This window comes from Equus caballus, chromosome 14 (assembly GCF_041296265.1).
Source record: "Equus caballus isolate H_3958 breed thoroughbred chromosome 14, TB-T2T, whole genome shotgun sequence".
NCBI classification, from domain to species: Eukaryota; Metazoa; Chordata; class Mammalia; order Perissodactyla; family Equidae; genus Equus; species Equus caballus.
Window position 1 is genome coordinate 82,736,585 of NC_091697.1, and position 19,884 is coordinate 82,756,468.

General features: G+C 40.5%; 1 protein-coding gene across 16 annotated transcripts in view; it reads right to left on the reverse strand.

Moving 5' to 3' along the window:
• MACIR (macrophage immunometabolism regulator) overlaps positions 1–18,759 on the reverse strand; it is a 169,150-nt gene extending 150,391 nt beyond the window's left edge. For 6 of the 16 annotated variants that reach the window (XR_011425647.1, XR_011425648.1, XM_070234479.1 and 3 more), the window contains exons 1-2: positions 17,439–17,951; positions 11,755–11,844 (exon numbers count right to left, since the gene is read on the reverse strand). Coding sequence is in view for 9 of the 16 variants with exons in the window: in XM_070234479.1 (XP_070090580.1) it covers positions 11,755–11,844; positions 17,439–17,806 (458 nt within the window). In the remaining 7 variants the exon portion in view is untranslated. Of the gene's footprint in view, positions 1–1,214; positions 3,701–11,754; positions 11,845–16,654; positions 18,385–18,500 lie in introns of those variants that run through there. The other 10 variants (XR_011425651.1, XR_011425649.1, XR_011425652.1 and 7 more) reach the window with 7 other exon arrangements.
• Between the last annotated feature and the right edge of the window lie 1,125 nt (positions 18,760–19,884).

A 19,884-nucleotide genomic window follows, 5' to 3' on the forward strand; every position in this document is an offset into this window, starting at 1 on the left:
TCCATCCCCATAGTCCTTTCTTCCCTGACTGCTGACTGTAGGAGCCCTGGAAGCAGACGTACAAATGCAGCCAGAAGGAAGTCAGAGGAGCAAAAGCAGCTCACCTCAGAATGAAGCAAGGACTGAAATTCTAGTGCTATTTTATGCATCAGCTGGGCCTCTAAAACATGGTATCTTTGTACACACACACAAAAATTAAAGTCATGTTGTACTGCAATGAATAAAGGGCAGGCACTGGAAGATAACACCACCAGGTATATTCTGGCTAAAACTGTGCCCTGATTAGTATGGAGTATTAAATTGAGTAAAAGTGAGGGGGGAAAAAAGAGTTCAAAAATAGAACCATGTTAAAAGACTAAAGAAAATAGGATTTTTTTTCAGCTAAGAGAGGTCCAGCCTAAGCGTCTTCCTTTTCTCTCTTTTTTTTTTTTTTGAGGAAGATTAGCCCTGAGCTAACATCCACTGCCAATCCTCCTCTTTTTGCTGAGGAAGATTGGCCCTGCGCTAACATCCATGCCCATCTTCCTCTACTTAAATGTTGGATGCCTGCCACAGCATGGCTTGACAAGCAGTGTGTAGGCCCATGCCTAGAATCCAAACTGGCGAACCCCAGGCTGCCCAAGTGGAACATGCAAACTTAACCCGCTGTGCCACCAGGCCGGCCCCCCTAACCTCTTCTCTTGATAGGACACTACCGACTCCAGGAGCACGGGCCGGGGAGGGCAAGGAAAGCAAGACCGACCAAGGGAAGGGGCTCTGCAGACACATTCTGAAAACTACTGCCTGAGCGTTTCAGAACTTGCTTTCTACGACACCACACTGAAAATTATATCTTTTTTAATCAGCTAAGAACAAATAGGCTGCATCTCAAACTTTCAACCCTTTCATTTTTGCCACAGAGTTTCATCTGTCTTTAAGTGAAAACAAAACAAAACAAAACAAAACAAAAAAGCTAGATATTTTTATTGAGCTCAAGAAATCACTGAGGCACACAGGCAGGGACAGGTCTCACAGGCACACAGTTGTGTTTCCTAACAGACCAAGGACACATCACCGCCATGAACACATCCTTTACCTTGAACACTAAAAGAAAGTTTTGTTGTGTTTTTTTTTTTTTTTTACAAAAATGGGGCCTAAAAATAAGTGCTTCGATGGAATTCTTGAATAGTAACCAGGTTGAAGGTGGACCTCGTTTAAAGCACCACACAACAATGTGTGTTTACATCACCCTTTTATTTCATAGTTAGAAATAACACAGTTCCACAGGGTAAATCATCAATAAATAACGGTGTTTAATCATTAAACGTAAAAATCCCAATTCTTTGGCATCTGACAGGATTCTATTTCTTGTCAAACTAATGACTGTAGAGATATAGTTAATCTTAGTGATCATTCGTCAATACAATATGTTACAAAGGTGCAATTTACTTTAAAATATACAACAGCTGAAAATTTCCAGCCCACCAAGAAATCTGATCAACTCAGGAAGATACCTGTCAGCTTCCTCAAGGCTCTTTCACGTGGTTTGCCGCAGTGAAAGTGTAATAAATGTTGATTAAGAGTTCCTGGGGTTTTCTAATACTTATTCTGCTCTAAATAGTGTTTGCCATTCATTCTGGCTAAAGAAAAGTCATACCTGTATCAGGAATGACCCACTCATTAATTAAAAGGTCTTCTTATTTTATAAGCAGGATTGCTAACACCTAAGAAACTCAGAGCGCCCAAACTAAAATTTAAAAGAAGCAGTTCTATGCTTCCAGAAATGCCAATTCAGAAATAAATTGCACCTTCAAGAGTCAAAAAAGAAACAAAAGAAATAGAAACTTTTACAAAAGGTAAAAGGTAAGTTACATACATTTTTTCCCTCAAAATATATTCAAGAATAGTTGAGCTGTATTTGTTACTAAAGCCAGGGCATTATTTCTTCAGCAACAAATTAAACCAGTGCAATTGACATAAATTGTTAAGTAATCCAGGATTAACCCATTAAAACTGTAGAAGCACTTTAGGCTCCTACACTAATCCTAGAAACTGGAATTTCAATGAGTGCTTATGCTGCACAGAACTGAAAGTGGAATGATCCAATGCCATGCTGACTGGTATCACTTCATACCTAGTTTAAGCATTCAATAGTAGAAACCAGGAGGTCCGCTATTAAAAGTTCCATTCACTTACAGAACATTCAGATGCAAACAGTATTACGCCTATAGTCCACAATTAAAAGAATCCTTTCCATTTTAAAGTTCCAGATGAATTTTAAATTAGAAAATAAGCACTAAGGAAAGTTTTTCAACTTATGAAAACTTCATATTGGAAACTTTCTGGAAAAGCTTCCCCCCACCCATTGTAAAATAAATACTTTGTATCCCAAATTTAATTTTATTAAGACACACTTTAATAACGCTATAAAGAAATATTTTACAGCCATCAAGATCAATAACTTTCCATGCGGAAATAAAAAATTCATTGCTCAATAATATTATTGAGGCAAGTGAAGAAAGATTATTCTCTTGTCAGTCTGAAATGTTAATTTTTTCAGTGCAAAACCAGTTATAAAATATTTAAACTCAATATTTAAAAATAAAAAGTGGTCCAATTCAGCAATGTTCAAGTTCTAAAGTTCATAAAACAAATCATTACATACATTTTATAGTAAAATACAGAGAGTAAAGAAGTACTTGAGTACTTAAGATATAAATTTCTAATGAATCATACCAAATCAGCAACAACCAAGCAGATAACATTTCCAATTTGAGCGTCAGAATCATAAAGATATGACTGTACCAAAGCCTTTTTTTTCCTAGCTAAAAAGCTATACAAACTATTGGTCAACATTGTTTTCTTTGCAGTCGCGGGCTCTAGAATGATTTCCCCCCAAGTACCTGTGATTTCATTCCTGTATTCAAAATCTGATGCCAACAATTTTTATGTTCCAGGAACACTTAGCTGATATAACCATCTATAGTGTGAAGAGTCCTGTACAGAGTACAACGGTGGATTTTTCTAGCCAAGTGGAGGCTGACCTAAACTGGTTTACACTCTCTGCTCGTCATTCATGTATTATTCCTAGCAAAAACACGGTCCCCTCTGAGGGTTAGGTGTTGCAGCTGGTACTGTAGCACTTCTGTGTCAGCTGGCTCCTTGATGCTCATTTTATCTAGATTGAGGTAGTCCAGAGATTTGGAATGAGCCCTCTTACCTTTAAGAAGACAAAGAGGCAGGGGCCCATGGAGGGCCTTATAAGGTTCATAAGGTAAAGATTTAGTGCACTTGTCTCCTGAGCTGGGCATCCGCCTTCGCCTCCTGCCATTGACAGCTGGAATCTCGTATGGCTGGTAGTACCTACTCCTGGCTTTATACAAACGAGAGGAACGTGCAAGTCCTGCATCCAGCTGTTTAGAGCGCAAGGAAGGCATGGCTTCTCCCTTACTCTCTTCACCTCCTGTGCACTTCTGGGCTAACTTCAGGAGTTCCTCACCAGTCGTGAAGCCAACCAAATAGTTAGAGTCCATGTGGAGGATCTGGTAGCCTGACACAGTCCGGCGCATCGGGGAGCACGGTGTGCTGGAGCAGCGGGGCTTCTCGGCCTCGGCCTTTCCCGGGGAGCCGGCCTCGGCCACGGGCAAGGGCAGAGTGGCCAGGGCACTTCTGGACTCTCCATTAACATCTACTTCCATTTTAGGCACCAGTCTGCACACGCCTAAAAGTAAACAGACTCAGATTAAAAAGGTATAACGTGCAGAACACTGGGCCAAGCCGCCTCATTTTAGAAGCCTCAGGAGAATGAAATAGCACTGACCTGAGAAACAGCCAGAGTACTCACAGATTTTTATCTCTGTCGATTAAATGTTCCAGAGCAGGCACGAAATGACTACTCCTCCTCTGCCCTCAAGAACTCAAAGGCAGGTTAAGTGAAAGTCTGAAGTACTACTAACAGGCTCAGATGGAGAAGCTCACAGAAAACAACAATAACAATGCTTCTCTAAATGCAGTGTCCATTCAATCATGCCAAGTCTGTTCCTTAAGGCGATATTAAGCAAATCAAATACCGATCTCAACATTAAGCAAAAAAAAAAAAAAAATCACCCACAGTTTCACAAGAATCCAAACTATTTCCAACACGAAAATTAAAATCTTTACATTTTCCATCACGTAATTTAAAATAAGTGCTCACTTCACACCTGCACTTCTTTTCAACTGTGTTTAAGGGGCACATCATAAAAGACAAAAGCTGATCAACTTCTGCAAAGAAGACAATTTGGAACCCCCCCAAATTTTTTTGAGGTCTTAAGGGGAAGTTCCCCCAAACTTTGTAAATGTTTCTCCTTCCATATCTCTGATATATTATTTAAAGAAAACCATTTTATAGTTTAAAAGTTAACCCTAAATCCAATAAATCAGGTCATGTTCAATATTAAACATATATAAAATATCAGATGTTATTTTGACTATTTAATCATAAAATATACCATTGATTTATTTTATTTTGCAATACCTAAGACATTGCACTTTTGAATAGTTTAGTAAATGGCAGAACAATTCACAATGAATACTAATATTATTCACTACAATGATCACATTATGTACATAGTTTGGAAAACCCCACTAACAAGAAGTACCACAAACAATGGCCAGGTTCCTAGGAAGCGGCAGGTAAATCAAACCTTGGGAAACAGAACACTAAGGGAAACTGAGCAACAATGTCATTTCTGAGAAACTTTATTTCTACCTGAACTTCAACTAGAAGTAAACAACAGTTTTGAGTATCTCAGATCACTAGTCAAAATGATGTCAAATAATAACTGATTTTAAGATTAAGTATTTATTGCAAAAGGCTATTATATTTAATAATTCTTATGAATCCTTTCGTAAAACAAATAACCTTTTCCTAATTGAAGCAATTCCTAAAGCTTGGGCATTCATTTAAAATCCAAGCAATTAGAAAGCTAAGAAAAGGTCATAACCTTATTCCTTCATTTGCATGCTGTACTTTCCTTCATCAGAAAATAAATACTCGCAGACCATGAAGAAGTTACCAGATGCCATCCTGTCCACGCTGTGGTCCACAGCTCTAGCACAGCTGAAAACTAACATTAATGATGATTCCTGAGACACAGCTAATGCCAAAGGAATCAATATATTTACTTTTCTTTTACTCTAAATCTTAGACTATTTCCAATTTTATTTATTTTTTATTTTTTAAGATTGGCCCTGAGCTAACATCTGTTGCCAATATTTTCTTCCCTTCTTGTCCTCAAAGCCCCCCAGTACACAGTATTTCCAATTTTAACTTAACCAATTAATTAAACTAATTTAGCCCCTCAATTCTTCTAGATTTAAAGGAATTGTCTTTATTCTATCTTAATAATGTAAAAATAAATTTATATTTGATTGCGTAACTTATTTCTCTGTTGATAGGCTGGAAATAGCAGGTAACTATCAGCTACTTTGATATGTATACAAAATCCTGAAGACTTCTCATCTAATAAACTTTAGAGGGCCACATGAAGCCTCACCAAATTTTATGCTGAAGAAATAAATATTTACTCTAAGCCAGATGACAATCTAATCCTTCCTTTCTTACTAAATCTGTAGCCCAGAAGGAACACAAAGGGACAGATCCAAGGCCTCCAACCTACCCAACCTGAGAGGCAGCTACAGGCACAAAGTGTTTCTCTGATACTTCATTCTGAAGGACAAGGAGAGGAGCGTGGATGAGGCCCAAATGACCAGGGCTGTGGAGGAAATGGAGCACACACACAGACTGGGTGCCCCCTCCCAGGGCAGTCACCCAGGTGATGACACTCCAGCAATCAGTCCACCTAAAGTGACACTTTGGTCTAGGTGTCTTCCAAATATGGCAGTCCATGGATTTCCACCAGCCACCTTCCTGCATTCTCATTTGGTATATTATAAACGTCCTAAAATCTATGAATTCATACCCCACCCATTCTGAACTGCGTAATAATTCAAACAGAGGCTAGCCTGAAAGTCATCTTTTTTGCCCATAAGGGATAAAAATTGCTAAGCAAGCTAATGGCATACAAAGTCACAGTAACGAAGAGTGGGCACAGGCTTCTGTGGTCGATAGAACCATCAGATTTTGTTCCCACACTAAGCCAATTCTGCTGCATCAAGGCAGACCATCGGGAATTCTTACAATCTCTAGGGGTTGAGGATGAAGGATGGCAGGACATAAAGGTTTGAGAGAAAAAGGCAGAAATTACATATTATCTAGAAAATAAGTACCTAGAAAATTAGAAAAGTGAAGACAGTGAGTGAAATGACGCATAAAGGTCAAAATCTGATGTGACATGAAATAGACGCTACTGTTAGATGAGTAACTATCATTGGTTAAGCTTCCAGCAGCCAATAACACCACAAAAAATATCACCTGGCTTCAGTAAAACTATCCAACAGGATCTTCAGGCATCAGCCTGACAGATGACGATTTAACCTAGACTGTAAAGTAAAAGATATGGTTTAAGAGCTCAGGAAACTTCAACCAAGCAGACTGGTCTAAGAGACCCACCATACTTTGCTGAGGTAAACAACACAGTCCCTGTAGAAAACACTGCTTAACCAGAAAGTCAAAGAAGCAAGCATTTCGAGTATCCTCTAACACAAATATTTAACCTAGTAATTCAGGTCAACACTCTATGTAAAATTTCTGAGTGACAGTCTTGCTGCACTGAAACATGAAAAGGCTCGTTTTACTTTTATTTTTATTGCAGTGACACTGGTTTATAACATTATATAAATTTCAGGTGTACATCACTATATTTCCATTTCTGTGTAGATGACATCATGTTCACTACCCAAAAGGCTCATTTTAAATATTACATGTATAGCTGCAACCTGCTGAACTGCTGATGAGCAATTCTAAAGGCTGGAAAACTGTTCGCACTTTTTAGCTATAAATCATCAGTACTTCTGCTCCAAACAATAGCATATTCTCAAAACTAACCGCTCTTTTAGGCGGTTTCATTGCTGTCTGCGGTGTATTGCCGTACGTACAAAAACATCTCCGGAGCTTGATATTCCCGCAGGAATGTGAACAGTGCAACTAGGACCCTTGCGAATTGCTTAGATTTTTGTTTTTAAGGATCCTTCTTACTTATATATTGTCCTTCTAAAGAACATCTACTGTGTGGCACTAAGAAAGCTTAGGTGGAGGCTGGGTTTCAGAAACGAGAGCACTGATTGGCAAATATTTCCTTTTTAGCTGGGTGGAATGCTGACTAAGCAGCATACTTTCCATTCTTCAATGTGACCAAAGACAAAACTTTTTATGCTATTAAATTCCTGAGAATTTCCTGACTGGATTTAAATACTGGAGCAAGAACCTGAGAGCAGTCACAGGTCACCTTTCTCAGGTTACCTTTCACACAGGCAGCAGGGGTGTAGGTACTGGCCCATCTGAGGAAGAAGTCTAGGCACTTTCTAACTCCGGAATTCTAGCAAAAGAGGGTGACACCCAAGACAACAAAGACTGAACAGTCTCAAATTTAACATATCTTGATATACGCATGTCCAACATTCTGCACTGCAACATTTCTCGTTAAAAGGCATTTATCAGGAAACTTGGCTAGCGTGACTACAACCCGAGGTGGCCTGTGTTCAGCAGTATATTATTCATATTTTACCATGAAAAATCTGCTTATGGGTTTGTTATTTTTAAAGCTTATTCATGATTCAGCATTTTGTTTCATATTCTAAAATAAAATTTGCATCAAAAAGCATACTGCCAAGATAAATGATTACAAAGCACGCTCATAAATATTGCAGGTATGTGCAACAGGCACCACTCCCACTGCATCAAAAAGAATAAACCATGAACCAAGAAATCAAGTCCAATGCTAACTTCTGCACTGCAGAGCACTAAAAATCAGAGACCAACAATACCTTTATTGTTTCCATCAATGCCTTTCATATTACAGTTTAAAGCAAAATAAAGACTAGAAACAGAAAACATAAAAAATGTTCTAATAACAGAAGTAGCAAAATTTCTCTAGATAGTAGAGTTTAGAACAGAAAATGCAACAATAGAAAGGTCAACTTGTAGTTGAACAATCCTTTTAAACCTGAGTTTCCCAGACAAGAATGAGGAATATATACATATATATATATATATATATATATATATACACACACACACACATATACAGATTTGATTTTATTTTACTTTTTGCTGAGGAATATTTGCCCTGAGCTAATATCTGTGCCAATCTTCCTCAATTTTTTAGTATGTGGGCCACCAGCACAGCACGGCCACTAACAGAACAATGAAGGTCCGTGCCTGGGAACTGAACCCAGGCTGCTGAAGCAGAGCACCCTGAACTTAACCACTATGCCACCCGGGCTAGCCCAAATATAATCTTTTAAATAACACCTAAGGATCTTCAGTCTCAAATTCTCTCACAATCCAGTCAGCAACAACGGCACTGAAGCATATTTATAAAACATACAAAACCTGACAATGTTCATAGGTGCCACCATATTTCTTTGAAATGTATGAGGATTCAAAACTAGACCACACTAGATAAGGTAACACTTTAACATTTACTAGAAAATGTACACAGCGCACATTTTAAAAACACTGCATACAGCATGCATTTGTGAATTTTGGCTGAAATGAAAGCAAACAGGTCCAAACCACAACACACGTGGGGGAACCTGCCAAGATGAGCACATTCAAAAGACGGTGACCTGTGTGGGATCTACTCAGCTTTGAACACTCTCCCAGAGGCCAAATTTCCTCTACATTTGGCACAAGGAGCAACATTTTAAAAATACAGCCGAGAAGCCTTAGCTCCTTAGACCAGCTCTGAAAATAGCTAAGTTTCACAACTGCTATACAAAGAATTCTTCTTGAGAACTACTGCATTCTGGGAATTTTTTTTTAATTGGGCTTATCTAAAAAAGTCACCCTCAGTAATCAAGAAACTGCTCCATATGCTTGAACTGTTTTTAGCAACACACAGCAATGCCATTTAAGAGAAACCAGCTATAACATAAATGTCTAAATATATAGAACAAAAATGTCATCATGTGAACAAAATCCTTTTCAAGAGCTACCTGAAATGAACCATTCAGAATACAGCCATTTCTTCGGAAATGGACTCTCCTAAGCATGACTATTATCCTATTATTGGTCTAGCGATATCTAGAACCATCTAGTTTTAAGTCAGAATCATCTTGGAGTTCACCTACCCGGAAGCTCTGATTATAGAGAAGAGGACACTTAGGCCACGAAGGCAGGGGCCTGCCCAGAGCCATGCCGGCAGGTCCAGGTGGCCTGGCTCCAAGTCCAGGGCTCCTTCGATTTCATCATGCTGTGCTTCTAGCCCGTGGTTCCCAAACGTGTCTATACATTGACATCATCCAGGAGCTTCAAAAAAATACCAACGTCTATGCTCTACCCCAGATTTGTGATGTAACTCATCTAGGGTATGGCCTGGGCTCTGAAATTTTTAGAAGATCCCCAGGTGATTCCAATATGCAAACATGTTTGGGCACTTGCCAGACAGAAGTTATCAGACACAAGAATTTCACTCCTGTAAGTTGCTCCTTTTTTTTTAAATCAGTAATTATAGCCATATTAGCGGATATCATTTTTGGCTGCTTCCAATTGCTAACAACCTATCCCTAAGGCCTTCTAATGTACTATTTCTAATCCATTGTGAGCTTAAAATAGATACTAACCAAACTTGTTAAACCTGGATATAAAATAAAAATCAATCTGTGCTGAATGAGAACTAGGCTTCTCCATCTGCACACACTTTGGTATAGTTCTTTGAGCTTCTTAGAAGCCGTTGTCAGGTATAGTCTTTGGGAAACAGTTTGGCAATTTCTTATAAAGTTAAACAAATGCTTATTAAATAACCCACCTACCCTACTAGTAGGTATTTACCTAAGAAACTGAAAACATACTTCACACAAAGACGTGAAGGTTTATAACAGTTTGATTCATAATCATCAAAAACTGGCAACAGTCCAAACGTTCACCAACAGAAAATGGCTAAAGAAATTGTGTTCCACCTATACGATGGAATACCACTCAGCAATGAAAAGGAGCAACCTAGGATTGCACTAAATGAAAGAATCAGACAGAAAATGCTACATACGTGTGATTCCACATATGACACATGCTGGAAAACGCAAAACTATCGAGACAGAAATCAATCAATGACTGCCAGAGGCTGGGGTTGGGAGGAACAGACTACAAAGAGGCACAAGAAAATTTGGGGAGTGAAGAAAATATTCTATATATTGACCATAGTGCTAACTACACTCCATCCACAAATGGATACTACACTTGTCAAAACTCATCAAACTATGTACCTTGAAAGGGTGACTTTTACTGCATATAAATTATACTTCAATAAACCTGACTTTAAAAATAAAAGAAACTTGTCATATATTTCCAAGTTTTTGATGGTCCTCCAAATTTCAAAATTCTTCAAATTGTACAATCTTAGAATCAGAAGGAATATTAATTTTTAGGCTGTCCTACCTATGTTTGAACACCTTCAGTGACAGATAACTACCTCTCAAATTGGTTCACTTCACTTTCTACAGCTCTGCTACAATGTCCTTTTATTTACATATATAACTATATCTGTAACTATGTATACACACACATGTAGACATACACATGTACACTTACACACATACAGGCAGAGAGATATGGATACACACACATTCCTGTAGCTTCTACTCATTTTTTTGTGTGCTTTACTTCAACTGGATAAATTAATGACTCATCCACATTATTTCTCATTCAATATCCTCTAAAAGCACTTTGTACTTCAGGTTTTCAAACTTCTTGCTCTTTTCCTCAAAACTGAAAACTTTAGAACTGTTTCTATTTTCTCAATGTTTTTAAAATGCGTTTTCAAAAATCTGATAAGCAAAATCTGCCTAACAAGATAAAGCGTTTGTTTTTACCCATCATTCCTTTGAATCATTCTTCTGCTGACTGCTGATTTGGAAATCACTTATTATGAAACTGCTTTTTCCAAGGATTATGACCTCTCTACATAATTCAAAGCAAAGACCTACAAAGATAGTGGCCAAGGAGAATGACACACCAAAGCATGAATTCACACTAATCTAGCTTTTAAAATGCTAAAGAGCTACAAAGATCATTATTAAAATTTTTTCCCCTTCAAAGACTTGGAGCCACATGGACAAGTGTGACAGCACAGATACACAGATGACACACTGACAAAAGACAACTAAAGGAAGTGTATATTTTTAACAGTTTAAATTCATGGTGTGAGAAAAGGAATGTCACACTTACAATGAACTGCTACACGACTAAGTGACAATGATGCTCCTTTTAGTCATCAGTTTGCCATTCTTTATGCATGGTAAAACACAACTAGAAATTTTTGCAAATTATTTTGCCAATCTTTGGAGCTTAATGTTTTTACTAAAAATCCCTGAAATCAGAGCAACTACCTCTTAACTACTATATTTTGAAATATTATTCCAAAGATCTCCTTGAACTTAGAGGAATACAGAGAAAACCTACTGAATCAACAAGTCAAACATTTCAAATATAATCATGTTAGCGTTTTGCAACAACAGTTTCAGTTCTCACCATTAAAAAATTCGTAATTGTAGTATACATATTTGCAATAATATAATGACACTTTACATTCATCTGCTCATGCAGTCCTTAATACACATTATGATATTATGTTCATACAAGTAGTTAACAAACAGAAAAAGAAAGAGATAACTCACCAGACTAGATCCCAGAAGACGTCACTGTACAATTTCCAATGAGTCCCAAGAGAACAGAGGCATAATAATTTTTCTGCTCTACTCCAGATACTAAACATGAAATATAAAAATAAACCTTTAATTTAACAAGTAACACAAGTTATAAAGCAATTATACCAATTCTAGCTGCAAAACAGGATGAAACTAGCAGGACGTACTAACATCAGGTACAGGAGGTATAGAATTCAATATTAATTAACTTAATTAAAGTAATTTTGAGTTTGTTGAGCTAAATGAAACCTGAAATACTTTATCATGCTTGTCCCTCTGTGTTCTGTTGCTCAAACTCTACCTGGAGACTAAGAGTAGCTTCACTGGGCTAAATAAAGAGACAAGAAAAATTAGGGGTTTAAATATTGGTTCCGCCACCCTACTCCTACTCACGTATCCTAGGGAAAATAGATCGCTGAGGCTGGGGTTAAAAGAACAGGTCCTAGCCCCCAGCTAAGAACTCTGCCTCTTGACCTTGCATAAATAGCAATCTTTAAAATGAGCACAATACCATCGTTCCTCCCTCATACAGTTGTTATGTGGATAAAATGAGATAAGGTAGAGGAACGTGTCTTGCATCCTGCAAAGCCCTTTAGAAGAGCGTGATGTTGTTGTTGTGTAATTAATTTTTGATGTCTACTGATTTTAGCCCTAAAATAGCAACAATAAAAATCCCTCCTAAGACCGCTCTGAGGCAAATGATCAGAAGGCTCTTGGAAAACATTTTTTTAAGAGAACAACTTGAAAAACACTTCTTTAGCATTATCAGATTGCTTAAGGTTTCCAGCATGTTGTCTGTGCCTTCCTCTCTTACCTGGGGAGGTAACGTGTAAGAGAATATCTCTTTATCTTCTACCTCCCCAGTTAACTACGTTAATTTCTTGAGACCAAGAAAACTCCCCAAAGTCCTTTCCACCTGTAAAGCTTTCTTTGGTTGTTGGGTTTCCTGATGTTGTGTTCAACTTAGGTGGGGGGGCCTCAAAGGAGCTGAGTGATTCATTTTACCTACACGGGTTCACAGAGCCTGAGGAAGTGGCAACAGGCCAACAAGTCCTCTAACAGAATACAAACAGCAAGGGAAAGGTAAGGAGTTTGTCACTTTTTACTTTCCTTACCAGGGCAGAGAGTTTCATCCAAAGGAAAGGGATAATTAGTAAATTAAAGATATTTGCCTCCTCAGCCTGAGAAACTTGAAGGAGTTAACCCACCAAGAACTGTCACTCCCAACATAAACATGTTTATCAGCCTTTGGAACTTCTTTAGATTTAGATAACAGACATGCTCCCTTTCATTTCTTTTGCCACCAATTATTTTCATATTGGGTAACCAAGAAACCTAGATAATGAAGACTTGCTTCCACTCCACCAATGAAGCCTCTGGTTTTAACATAAAGTGAACTGTAACGGAACAAAAATGATCTAACAATAAACATTTTTATTTATAATTAATCCCAAAGAATTTCCCCAATACCAATGTTGTAAAGTTCAAACGGATTTCTTATTTAAGTAAGTGGCTTTTTAATGGGGGAAGAGGGGAAAAAAAACTAATATTTTTTAGCATGTTCTATACGCCAAAAGCTGTATGAAAGTTATATCATTTAATCTTAACATCTACTCCATGAGGAAAATACTATCCTCGTTTTAAAGTATTCGATCAAGTAATACCATCTGAGAGTCACAGCAGGAATCTGAACCCCAATCCATCTGAGTCCAAGGCCCACTGATGTTGCTTTAGACACGCGCGCAGCCTGTGTTCAGTGATAAGCCGGGGTGTGTAGCTTTTTACACAATAATCATGTTCCTAAAAAATGTATATTAATTAACTACTGTAAATGGAATCCTATTTTAAATGTGTGGGGAGGCACTTTATTTAAAAGCTTTATTGCCCCAATTGTGAAATGGCTGGAGGAAGGTAATTTTAACCACTAGCTCTAGGGTTATTTCCAGTTTGAAAAATGTTAGGATTCCAAGGCCTATAGTAGAGAGTCTTATACAAAATCATTCTAGATCATTAACTCTTTCTCCTAAAAGCTTACAGGATTTTTTTTTAATCACAAATTCTAAGGCAGGAAAAAAATATACCAACCAATACTTGCTGGTTATATGACTGGATGGCAAATACAGATAAATATTTCCACTTCATTTTTCAGGGCTACATCTATCCCAAAGTGAGAGAGATTTCATTTAGAGTTTTAGAAATTTAGATTGAAAACCCAGAAGCAGGAACACTGGAAAAATATGAATCTGTTCTAATTCTAAAAAAAGAATAGTTTTCAAAAACAATCTAACGTCTCATTCAAACTTTCCTATAATTTGCATCATGTATTTGGTGATAGAGTCTTTTCAAGCTTTAAATGCATTGGAAAGATATGTTTTCCAACACTCCCTTCAATCCCAAAAGAAAAATCAATCTAAAACTTCATTCTGGATTTGAAAGCAGAGGAGCCTTAAAGCAATTATCCACCTCCTGCACAGGAGCTGCTGTGGAAGTCTAGGAAATGGTTGGTAATTTCATAGTAAACAAAGTGTAGTAACTGATTATCCCTATTATGCCAGTGCCAAGCTAAAAATAGAATACAAACACAGAGTCCAGGGGAGCGAGACACAGGGCGAAACCAAGGTGCAGAGCGCCTTCCATTTCTCACTGTTTACTCATTTCTGCCTCTGCCTCCTGCTTTGTGTGTAATTGCACACTATCTGTGCACAGGTGCTCAGAAGAGGATGACGAGGACAAGATGGTGAAAAAGAGGAAAAATTAAAAAATAAAAAGAACAAGGCCAGAAACGAGTACAAGAATATACTTCTTTAAGAGACTGCCTATAAAGGAATCTAGCAAAAACTTATACTAAAGGCTTTGCCTGCATCTCCCACGAAAGATGGTTATATCAAAGTCCCCAAAATATATACCTTCCAAATAACATTTTTAAAATACTTTAGAAATCAATAAATCTCTAACACTTGCAATTGATTCTGGCCAATATTTTGAACATGAAGGCTTGGCAAGATATCAATGGATCTCCTCTCAAAAAAGGTCAGTCAGCAAGAAGGAAAAGAATTCCAGCGAAATTCTTACAAGATGGACTAAATGTTGCATAGAAAAACAGACGGAATTAAACAGAGCAAAGGCTAGAGTATATAATGCTTCCAGCTACAAGCAGCTGAAACAACCAGAAAGTCCTGTGACATTACCCTGTAAGCAATGAAAATAGGAAAAATAAAGCATGGCCAAGAGCTGCCCACAGGCCTCTGCATAAGGAAACCATGGGTGACTAAGCAGAAGACACTCAGCATTTGACTGCAAATGAAGATTCTACAAATAGAAAGTTTGCAAACATTAACTAGCAAGTGTGTCAAATTTCTCAGGCAAGGTGACAGATAGCACAAGTAAATAAAGAAGAATGTCCTTCAAAAGTAAGGTGACCATATGTCTCAGTTCATAGCCATGCCCTGACATAATTATTTACAGCACCCTCTTAATCTGGAAAAAGTGTCCCAGTTTGGCAATTATGTTGTTATCCTACTCAAATGTCATATGTAACAATGGGAAGGCAACAAATTTAAAGAGAAAGAAAGGCACACCCTTCTGCTTAGGTAGTGGCTTCCCATACAGATCTGAGGACTGTTTCTTTGGGTGTATCCACTCAGCCATTCAATTTTTCATTTCCTCATTCAACAATGTTTCATGAGTCTTATCATGTCCCAGCATTGTACAGGCACCAGAGCAAGTACAAAAAGTGAAGCCTGAGACCAGGCAGGAGGGGAAGACAGACAGACGTGGAAATATAAACCTGAATGTCACTGGGAACCCAGAGAAGGGAGTGGTTTTGCCCAAAATGTAGAAAGCTCCACATGGAAATGTTCAGACCCACACAAAATCCCTACACAAAAAAAGCCACAAGTCTCAGGCTTCAGCACAGATCCACTAACAAAATAGCAATATGAAAAAATTTAACAATCACTTCCAAATCACAGGGTTATAAATACAAAGGCCAGCACACAGCCTGGGCAAATTTTGGTAAATAAATCCCACTAACCATTAAAGATTATTATTATGGAAAGCAAGATAAATTTAGGCAAAGAAAATTGGTAGAGTAGTAGTTACAGGTTCTAATACTAGCTCCCAAAACACGAAGGAAAAAAAAATGGAAATGTAGTATTTCTCAGAGTGGCTATCTGAGGAGAGACCAATAATAAAAAGCATTGGGGAAAAAAATAGTTAACAGTTCCATTCAGACTAATGAAAATATTTGGCAACCACTAGTCTTAAAGATTACTCTGAAAACAAGCAAAAAAGGGAACGATCAAAACATCTCTCAGGAACACAACACTGAGCAGAAATGAAGGGGTTTAAGTGCCAAAGTACAATACACACAAGGGAAACAGAATCCTCAGCTGCACCTACATGCCACCTTAGAGGTTACCTTAAATAATCTTACTTTTCCATTTTCGACCAGTAAAAACTAAATCACCAGTAATTTTTAGAAGAGGTGTTAAGTAAGGTGTGACTTTTCTGAAACCATCCTTGACCTTACAAACAAATCATTCACCTGGCCAAGCAGTAAGACAACCCCTAACAGGGTCAGTTAGACAGAAATGTGTTTCTCTTTCTAATATCAGTTCTTTTAATAGCAACCCCCTCAAAGTGCAGCATTTAGTTTCTATTTCTGCAAGGAGAAATTAGGGCTAGAAAAACCAATGTCTTCTTATCATTACGTGAAGTCATCCTTCTACTTTTAGAAAAAAATTCCGTTTCACTACAAATATGACTGACAGTAACTAGAACTGAAAATCTACATTCAGTCTTTACAAGAAACTTGTCCCTCAGGAAGCATAACGAAACGGGAGAGGTGCACACAGTGGAAATGGCTAACCTTCCAGCTTAGAACCAGGAACTTCCTTTGAAAGGCTAGTGATGAAATCAGAATTCTCTCTGGAAGAAAAGAGCCAATTTCCCCCCAGAATCCTCCGTGAATCAGTGAAGAAAATTTAAATTCTGTATATGAAGCTTTATTACTCCCATCACACTAAATACTTTTAAGGGTTAATGTGTACAATAGCTCTTAAAGTATACAAAATTATAAGTAAACAAATTCACTGACCATTATGTAAGGTCCATAAATATCCTAGCCATCTTATATCACTAATCCTTATATTTCATCCTAGCCATTTTATTAAGTTTATAATGCATACACAGTTACGTAAGGAAAATGCTGAGAAATCTGTGAAACATTCATTAAAGATCATTGTGTAAGCATAAATCGTGGTCTTGAATTAATAAAGTACCAGAAGCTTCCACAATAATGCCCAATACTGTATTTTGAAATGACCAGGAAAATAAACTTTGGGAAGAGGTCATTTCTCTCTCTCTAGTGTCTAACCTGCTCGACAGGGTTAAATAAACAACGCAACTAACAACTCTAAATTGTAGGGCGGCTCATGTGAGAAAAACAATGTAAAATGAAAAGTCCAGTAACGTCAGAAACGTTGTGCAAGAATTGTTCTTTCGAGTAGAAGTAGCAAGCACCTTATAAAACGCTACTGCCTCCATTCTTCCTCTCTCTCAAATGAATTTAAAGTTCCCAGGCCCAGTTTTACCTGTGCACCACAGCCATTCACATACACACTCAGCATCTTGGCTCGACAGAAATCACTAACCTCCCCGGGTGCAAAGTCGCCTGGGTGGAGAGGCAGAGAGACCCTAAGGATGTGGAACACTTGCAAGGGGAAAAGGACGGGGCCATCATTCCCTTCGAGTTCCCATCTCCTTTCTGGCAGAGATTTGCAGATTCCACCACTAGAGAGAGTTTGGCAGCTTCACAATGGGGCCGCCTGCTCAAGGTCTGACGGCCGCCCGCCTGGAAACCCCTTTTCTCCGCTTCCCACCCGCCCCGAAGTCCACCCGCGACAGGTGGGGCGAGGGCGGCGATGCCCAAGGGCATCTGCCGCTTTCGCTCCTGGCCAGCGCCCGGCCCCAGTGCCCACGCGCGCCCCCGGCCACGGCCGGCCGGCTGCCCCCGCCGCATCGGTACACGAGCAGCGGGCTGCGGGCTCGCGGCGGCCTCGCCCCCGGATCGCCGCGCGGGTGAGAAGGGCCGGCGAGATAAGGCCGCCAGGGCTGCCCCGAGGCGCTATCTGGCCCGGGCAGCCGCAGCCGGCGCGCGCGTCGAGGGGCACAGCAGACCCGGGAAGCAGCTGCTTCCCGGCGGGGCCCCTGCCCGCCGCCCCGCGGAGCGGGCACGGCGGCAGAGCGAGCGTGCGCGCCAACGCGCCCCGACTTCCGCGCCGCTGCAGCGCGGGAGAGGCGCTCCGGGCCGCCAGGCGCCCGCACCTCCCGGCGAGCGCACGCCGCGCGCACACGGGGGCGCACGCCCCCGCACACTCACTCACACGCGCTGCACACTCACGGCGTCTCCGGCCCCACCCCTGTGCCAAGGAACCGCGGGATCCCAGCACCCCGCAAGGGCCCCACCCAGTTCACCGGCCCCCGGTCCCCCTACTCGGGTGCCCGAGCACCAGCCCGCCGAGGTTGGGGGCTGCTGGGGCCGCCTCGCCGCCCATCCCGGAGGCCCACCCGGCCGGGGTTCCCCAGCACCGCGCGGGCACCGCGCGCCCGGTCCCGACACGAGGCAGGGAGGAAGGGGCGGCGCCGCAACGGGGGCTGGCACCGAGGATCGGTGACTGGGGCACCCTCCCAACCCACCCACCCATCACCAGCACCTTGCCTGCAGCACAAAAGGTTGCAGACGGAACCGCAGTCCCCGTGCAACCTACCGGTGGCCCACAGCTCCGCCGCCTCCGCCGTTCTGGGGCTGCGGAGCCGGAGACAAGGGCGGGAGAGGCGCAGGGCTGCGGCGCGGAGGTCTGGGCAGAGGCCACCAGCGGGTACCCTCTCCTCTCCCACCGCGCTCGGCGCCAGCTGCCGCCCGGCGCAGGCCCCGCCTCCTCCTCCTCCTCCGCCCGCCCGCCTCCGCCCCCCGGCTGCGGAGGCGCAGCCCGCCCGTCAGCGCTGGGCCCGCCTCCTGCGCCCGGCTCCGACACCCGGAGAAGGGCGGACCTGCGAGGGAAAGGCGCTAAGAGGCCTGAAGAAGTTGGCGAGGGCGGGGGTGAGGGGGTGCTGACCAAGGAGGAGGGGAGGAGGAGTCCTAACACCCCTTCCCCATCCAAACCCCGCACTCCGACTGAGCAGCTCCAACTCGAAAGCTTGGCAACACTCAGGTCTCATCAGTTAACTAAGTGGTGTGGTGACGTTTGTCATTTGTGAGTCTTTGCTTAAAGGACTCAGCAAGGAGCAGAAGGAGAGAAGACCAGAAGCTCATGACATGACAAATTACAGGGTTTTAGAAAACTGCTAAATATCTAGTGAATGTGGGGGGGAGGGCAAAAGTCAGATTCATATTCTGATTGGCTTAGGTATTTTTGAGTCTTCAAACTTGATCTTTTCTATTCTCGTAAGAAATTCTTTTCTTTGATCAAGATTTTCTATTTTCAATTCATGTACATGTCCTCTGCCAAACTGGTTAATAAATTCAGCGATAAGAATATTTACTGACATTTATTTAGCTCTCACTGTGTGCCAGGCCTTTTTACATGCATTTCCACATTTACACCTCTCAACAGTTCTGTAAGGGAGTGACTAATTACCATCCACATTTTAAAGATGCAGAAAGTTTAAGTAACTTCCTCGAGGTCAAACATCTGGTTAGTGGCTGAGCTGGGTTTGAACCCAGGCCATGGAACCCCCGAGTTGTTCATAATGTTGCTAATTTAGGTACCACTCTCAAGCCAAGAGAGCTTGTTCTTATTGTTCTTTTTTTTTATTTAATCAAAATGCTTTATCTGAATATAAAAGTCATATATTTGGTGTAAATTAATACAAATTTAAACAAATCTTGATTCAAACTTGTTCCAAAAGCTATATATGCACCTGATAATATAAAGGCAAATAAATCTGAATACCTCTATTTCAACAGAGTGATGCCCAGAGGCTGCTCAGCTAGAAAACGTTTTATGCTATCTCTATGCGCCCTAAAATAAAATGGGAAGGGCGAGGGAGACGGAAATTTTGACTAACATTCTCTAAAGAACAATTTTAAAAATATAA